The sequence below is a fragment of the Malus sylvestris genome, chromosome 11, assembly GCF_916048215.2.
Source record: "Malus sylvestris chromosome 11, drMalSylv7.2, whole genome shotgun sequence".
NCBI lineage: Eukaryota > Viridiplantae > Streptophyta > Magnoliopsida > Rosales > Rosaceae > Malus > Malus sylvestris.
The window spans coordinates 8565473-8572622 of NC_062270.1; the positions used below are offsets into that span (position 1 = coordinate 8565473).

Here is a 7150-nt window from a genome sequence, read left to right on the forward strand (position 1 = left end):
AACTTTGCTCATTCAATGGGACAAAGATTGTCTGCCCTCCACTTCTCGTGCCCTCTCTGTGCCCTCCTATTTTGTGTAGTCACTGTTAAGTCACGTCAATATTTTATATTATTTTTTTATAGATATAATAAGATAAAAATGAATAATAATATAAAATGTTGACGTGGTTTAACCGTGACCACACAAACAGAAAAGCACATGGAGGGTACCGAAAGTGGAGGGCAGACAATCCTTGTCCTACTCAATGACCGTCCGACGGGGTGTATATTGGGTCCACTTATCAATAAATGGATGGTGACAGATGCCTCGTATCTTTGGCGGCCTAGCGAGCATTTATATAAGAAGGAATAAGACTCAGCAAGTCTATGCCATTGCCTTGCGGGCAAAGGAGTTCTCGGAAGTAGCTTCAAAATCACCAAAGGCAATATTGTGGTTTCAGGTAAGTCTTGTCTGTTTTTTTTTCACTAACAGTATAATTCGATATTATCAATAACATGTTATTGTTTTTAAGTTTAAGAAATGAAGGGCCGTGAATAAGTCGAGAAAGGGAAGGCAAAGTTTGTCATTCATTCCCTTCAGTCTATGAGATATACAGTGTTTCTTCTGCTTTCCTCTTCCTTCTCTGCTTTCTTTTATGCTCTCTGTAACTACCTTAACATGGTATTTGAGTCACGTTGACTCGTGTGTGAAGCAGGGGCATATCTATTAATGGATCCGGATGGTCCCAGAACCCTTAAAAAACTCCGAGAAACACTTGTGAGGACCTTGGAGGACCACCTGATGGTCTGAACACGTTCTTTTTGGTACTGTTTGGTACATGGGACAGGACAGAACGAAGTGGGACGAGGTGTTCCGTCTTACGTTTGGTGTGTTTAAAACGGATGAAACGCGCTATTTCATGAAACGAATTTTGGATGAATTTTCATTTCACCTCACCTCCTGGAAAGACCCGTTCCACATCCGTGGAACACAAAATTATGATCTTTCCGTCTCTTTCTTCTTCCTCCTTGTTTCCATCCAAAAGCATCTTTGCTTCCGTTCCGTCTCGTCCTGTACCGTTTCGTTCCGTCTCATCCGGTCTCCATACCAAACAATACATTTAATGATCTGACCAAAATGACATAATTTTGGGCCAGGCCATTTGGAAAAACATTAAAACTCTTTCATTTACAAACTCGAGGCTCAACTATTTTCATGCAGTTCCCTTATTTAATTAACACTTAAACCGTTAGATATGATAATCTTGAATAATCACTTGAATAGAATGGATTTGACGATGAAATTCTGTTATATTTCGGATATAGAAAAAAAAATCAGCCTATACGGCCGCTTAGGCACTACACAGTGCCCAGTCACTTCGATTAACCCATAGTCAGGGATGAAAATGGGCAAAGGAGGTTATGTGGGCGCCGAGCGGCCTAAGCGGTGCTTGAGCGGGCTAGGCGGGCGATTGGATGGCCTGGGCGTTTCAAATATTTTTTGGAGAGCAGCTGAGTATGGTTTGCACTCTGGTTCTGGTTGTGGGTTCCGCTTTTCAAACTTCTATGCCCATCGAAGAAGACGAGAGGAGGAAGAAGAGACAAATGTGTGTGTGTGTCTCTCTCTCTCTCCAATTCCCATCCACGTGATAGACGTGACCAACGACCACTCCACATGTTTTTTAATTTTTTATTAAATCCCCTTTTATGTGGCCCATTTTCCCTCACCTCTACAAGTCTATAAGACTATAAGACTATAAGACTATAAGACAATAAATTCAAAATCTTTGAAAAAATATTTACTAAGTGATTGAACTTATAATCACTTTCATTCTATTAGTTCAGCGATATTAAAGATATATAATAAATTTATTTAAATTTGCTTACACACCTAGATGTTAGACTCTAGCTCTTTGTTTGACTAGAACCTATTACTTTGAGAAATAAAAAAGTATTTTGTGGGAGAGATCAATGGTGCTGACGGGAGAGATCAAATATTAGCCAATATCATCAATGTATATATCTATTATATTATAACGACTAAATTAGTATCTATTATATTATAATGCATCAATAGAATAAATATATTTTTGGCATTAATACAAGAATTATATTATAATGTCTTCATTAGTACATATGATTTATTATTTTTTATTCTGAATAGTTTCAATTTGAATTGGCTTTGGTTTTACCGGTTATAACTACTTTAGTGAATAACACATTTTTCACCACGAATATCATTAAGTATTCACTCCTCAACAGAATGGAAGATTAATGATTAAGTGATAGTTTAGTTGTTTCGTAAGACCATTTTTCTTGTATTGATAATGAACATTTTCAAAGTATAAAAACTACGTCGTAGACAAATTTAGTATTTGTAGTGATTTAAGAATGAAAAGTATTTATTGTTAAATTTTTCAATGTTATTTGCATCTAAGATTTTTTTTAACTTTTACATTATAACCCTATGATGCTAGAATTCTGAATCCGTCATTGATATGAAGGTCACATGCAGTAGCGGAGGGTAGGGAAGAGAAGGGAGGCGAGGTGTCCAATGGGTTCGCATAACCCAAAATACTCTGTAATGATTCCATATAAATTTTGCCACTGATCCCAATACCCTAATAAGAACTTCCAACAATTAGCTTCAAATTAAAGTTATATGCAATAGTCTTCATGCGTTTGAATTTATCATTTGATTTCCATTATTTCTCAACACTATATTAATCAATAACCTTTCCTAGTGAGTTAAGTCAATTGAAAAGATTGATCAGTAGACTTTCACAAAAGTTGTATTTGCTCATGTGTATAGAGAGAGGCTAATTTTGTGACAGATGTTTTTGCTCATCTTAGTCATTATATACGATTTGATTATATTTGGTTCAATCTTGTTCCAACCAGCGTGAGGCATGCCTTACGCTTTGGCTCCCTTATTTAATCATTTATTTAAAAAAAAAAAAAGTCTAATTGCACATTGAACGTTATTTAAATTATTGCGATCCTTAAGTGAAAATAGTCTAATTGCACATTGAACGTTAATATGTGGTTATAATTTGGTTGTATATGTCGAAATAAGTGAAAACACTGTCGATAATGAGTTATATATGTATAAATAAAATGTTAAAATATCGATAACCTCGCCTACTTTTGAAGTTCCCTTTTATTCTATCTTATTACCATATTATTCTTTCAAAATTTACAATGTGATTTTAAAATATTATAACTTCATATTATTCTAACTTTAAAAGTTTACCTATACAATAACTTAATATTACGGTCTAGTGGTATTCTCCTTCATTATTAGAAATAGCAATTTGAGAAGTAGTTCTTAAATTTGGGAATGTAGAAATTGAATTTTTAGCACCAAATGGACATGAATTGGGAGACGATTTGGTTGGCAAACTCTAAATTTAGAGAAGGGCTCTTTCTACTCTATATATGGAGCTCAAAATATTTTTTTGTGGGAAGTTGTGTTTTTAGAGTATGACTCGAGAGCAATTTTATTCAGAAAGTCTTTACTTGAAGAACATGAAACTAACTTTTCTTTTAATATAATATTTTTAGGAGAAAAACATGTCTTGTTTCGAAAACAATATGGAGAAATCAGCAATTGCTGCTATATTATTGCTTTTGTACTTTTTTGTCTTCTGCCCTCAACCAATGGTTCACTCATTCGCCACTCCATATGACGTCGAAGGTACTAAATATATTTTGAAAGTCTAATTGGTTCTTCGAAGTAACTTACATAACAAATAAAATTAATAACAAACCAGTTCTCTTTATATAATCTTGTTTCCTCATCTCTTTATTCATATAATGCAGATTTTAGCTACTTGAAATTTGTACGTAACGCAACTGATCTACCATTGCAAGAAAAATACGACTACATTGTGGTTGGAGGGGGCACGGCAGGGTGCCCATTGGCAGCAACTTTATCCGCGAACTACTCCGTGCTCCTCCTAGAAAGGGGAGATATTCCCACAGCATATCCAAACGTGTTGAGTAACGCTGGGATTCTTGCAAATTTCATGCAAGAAGATGACGGTAAGACGCCGGCCCAGAGGTTCACATCAGAAGATGGTGTAGCTTTTGTAAGAGGACGGGTCCTAGGCGGGTCAAGTATGATCAATATTGGTCTTTACTCAAGAGCCGACAGTGAATTCCTCAAGAAATCAGGAATTAAATTGGACATGAACTTAGTCAATAATTCATATGAATGGGTTGAAAACACTCTAGTGTTCCGTCCGAATTTATCACACTGGCAATCTGTTGTGAAAGATGCATTGTTAGAAGCTGGTGTTCGTCCAGACAATGGACTTACTTTGGATCACATTAAGGGAACTAAAATCACGGGTACAATCTTTGACAATCGTGGAAGAAGACATGGAGCTGTGGAACTGCTTAATAAAGGACATCCAAAAAACCTGAGAGTTGCAATTCATGCCGCAGTTGAGAGGATCCTTTTCTCTTCCAAAGCATCAGGTATGCTAACATTTGATATATACAATTAAAGGCCATTTAGATTTCTATACTTGGATAAGATGAGTTAAGGTTTTTCATATTTTTCATTAAATCAATTTTAGATTGGATTTTGATTGGACTTTGATTTTGACCTTGTATGTTGCGTACATATTACTGTGCATATACATATGTGTAAGTACATTAATATGTTTCGAAAAACAAAAACCAAATCTATCATGGCGTTACAAAGAAAAACTCTTTAATACATTTAAAGAATTTGAATTTGAATTTGAATCTAATCTATATATTTAATTACTTGCAAATTAAATATTAGTTCAATTCTAATATCGATTTAATGCAGGTTTGTCAGCTAAAGGAATCATATACAGTGATCTTAACGGGAGGTCTCATCGGGCATTGATACGTGGTAAGGGTGAAGTTATATTGAGTGCAGGGGCAATTGGGAGTCCTCAACTTCTGCTACTTAGTGGTGTTGGCTCGAAGTCCTACTTTTCATCTCTTAAAATCCCAGTTGTTCACCCACAACCTTACGTTGGGCAGTTTATGCGTGACAATCCTCGTAATTACATTACCATTTTGCCCCCATTTCAACTAGAACCTTCTACTGCACAGATTGCTGGTATCACAAGTGATTACTATATAGAGACTTTCTCCGGCTTGCCATTTTCTACTCCGGCCTTTAGTCTTTTCCCTAATCCAACCATTCCCATGACGATAAATTCAACTTTCGGGCACATTGTTGTAAAACATCCAGCACCCTTGTCCTATGGTTCTCTTAAATTGCAATCTTCCTCTGATGTCAAAGTCGGCCCAAATGTCAAATTCAACTACTTTGCACAGAAGCCAGACCTTTCTCGTTGTGTTAGTGCCGTGAGGAAAATTGGTGATTTATTAAAAACAAACTCATTGAAACCGTTTAAGACTCAAGATTTACCAGGTGAAGAAGGTTTTAACTTTTTTGGACCGTCTTTACCAATGAACCAGTCAGATGTTGCATCATTTGAAACCTTTTGTCGAAATACAGTAGCCACATTTTGGCATTACCATGGTGGATGCCTGGTCGGAAGGGTAGTTGATGGAGATTTGCGGGTCATGGGGATCAAGGCATTACGTGTTGTTGATGGATCTGTATTCAAAAGTTTATCACCAGGGACCAATCCTCAGGCTACTCTTATGATGTTAGGCAGGTATGCATGCTACATACATTCAAATAAATCCATAAGAAATTACCTTTACTTAATACAACTACTTAATCATTTTTAACTAAATAATCCTCCGAAATATAAATTATTTGGTTATTTTGTTTTCCTTTTTTTTTTCATATAAGAATATATTGTTGTTGTTTTCCCACTCCAAATTCTGTTCTTCGGGCAGGTACGTTGGCCTTCGAATGCTGGAAGAAAGATCAGTCTGCAAGGTCGTTGATCATAATTCAACATTTCAACCGTATATTGGATTTCTTTAATATCAAAATGACACGTTTCTTTAAGGGGTGTGTTATCCACACACCCCATTTTACTTCTCACACACCCCTTAATAATTTTTATCTGTTGATCTTCTTCAATTCATCCGATCCGACGATCGAAAATTAAAAAGGTGTGTGAGAAGTAAAATGGGATGTGTGAATATCACACCCCTTCTTTAAGACTATAGTTAATTTGTCATGTAATAAATTGAAGATTATTCAATGGTTTAGTGTTATGGTTTTTACTCAAGACAAACTCAGTTAATAAGGTCATGATGTCGCTTCAATGACCCAACTGCAAAGCCAGCAATAAAAATTAGCCCTACTCCTGAAATTCATTATGTACTAAATTGTCCGAATGTTGATATTTTATCTGTTATTGATATTTCGTCGATGCATTTTTATATTTTGTCGATATGGATAAATCCTAAGTTAAGAAAATTTCGTCAAAAAGAGCTATAATTGAATACATTTTTTAAGCAGGGCTATTTTTTATTGGTGATTTTTTTGCCAAGGCTATTATTAGACCAAATTTCCCTTCGTTTTATCTTATTTTTTTTCCTTCTTTTTAAATTGTTTTTAGTCAATATATACTTGTCTCAGTTGACCTTCAAAGTAATTTTTTTGGAGGACTTCTCAAATTAACGAGAGCAAGTTTATATTAAAGGAGACGTTGGATGTGATCTCTAATTATTAATGTTTTTTAATTAAAATCTTTGTGGTTTTCAGTTTTTGATCGAAGTCTTTGACATTAATGTAATAATGTATTTTTAATTTTTAAATAAAACCCATTATTTATGGGATAAAAAATATTAAAGATAAATTATACTCTCCAATATATTGTGTATATATATATACACATGCATGGGTATGTTCATCAAAACTAACCAAAAAATTATTGCACCAAAACATGGGATACATTTTTCAAATATATATATATATATATATATATATATATATATATATATATTAGGCTTAATAACATTATTAAATTTCTTCTATTAAACTTGACATGGATACATTCTCAAATCATAGAATGTACCCATATAAGTTAAAAAAGTGGATTAGAAAAAAGATTGAATGAATTTTATATTTAAAAAAAAGGTACATTAAAATTGAAGAATTATATGAATGGGTACATATAAGATAAAAAAATTGAACTTTTTTATAAAAAAAATTAATGGGTACAAACTTATTCTAATTTTATTTTTTTATATTTTGGAAA

The 7150-nt window shown here is 34.1% G+C and overlaps 1 protein-coding gene across 3 annotated transcripts; it reads left to right on the plus strand.

The window, feature by feature from the left end:
- Positions 1-326: 326 nt before the first annotated feature.
- Positions 327-6259, plus strand: LOC126591179 ((R)-mandelonitrile lyase 2-like). 3 transcript variants are annotated; one of them, XM_050256766.1, is made up of 6 exons: positions 327-439; positions 2456-2559; positions 3543-3675; positions 3801-4460; positions 4801-5647; positions 5835-6259. In XM_050256766.1, the coding sequence occupies exons 2-6, from the start codon at positions 2533-2535 to the stop codon at positions 5923-5925; spliced, it is 1758 nt and encodes a 585-aa protein (XP_050112723.1). In that variant the 5' UTR covers positions 327-439; positions 2456-2532; the 3' UTR covers positions 5926-6259. The 3 variants fall into 3 exon arrangements, with proteins under 3 accessions (XP_050112723.1, XP_050112724.1, XP_050112722.1); XM_050256765.1 differs by having other exon boundaries at positions 376-439; positions 2483-2559; XM_050256767.1 differs by lacking the exon at positions 2456-2559 and having other exon boundaries at positions 354-439.
- Positions 6260-7150: the final 891 nt, after the last annotated feature.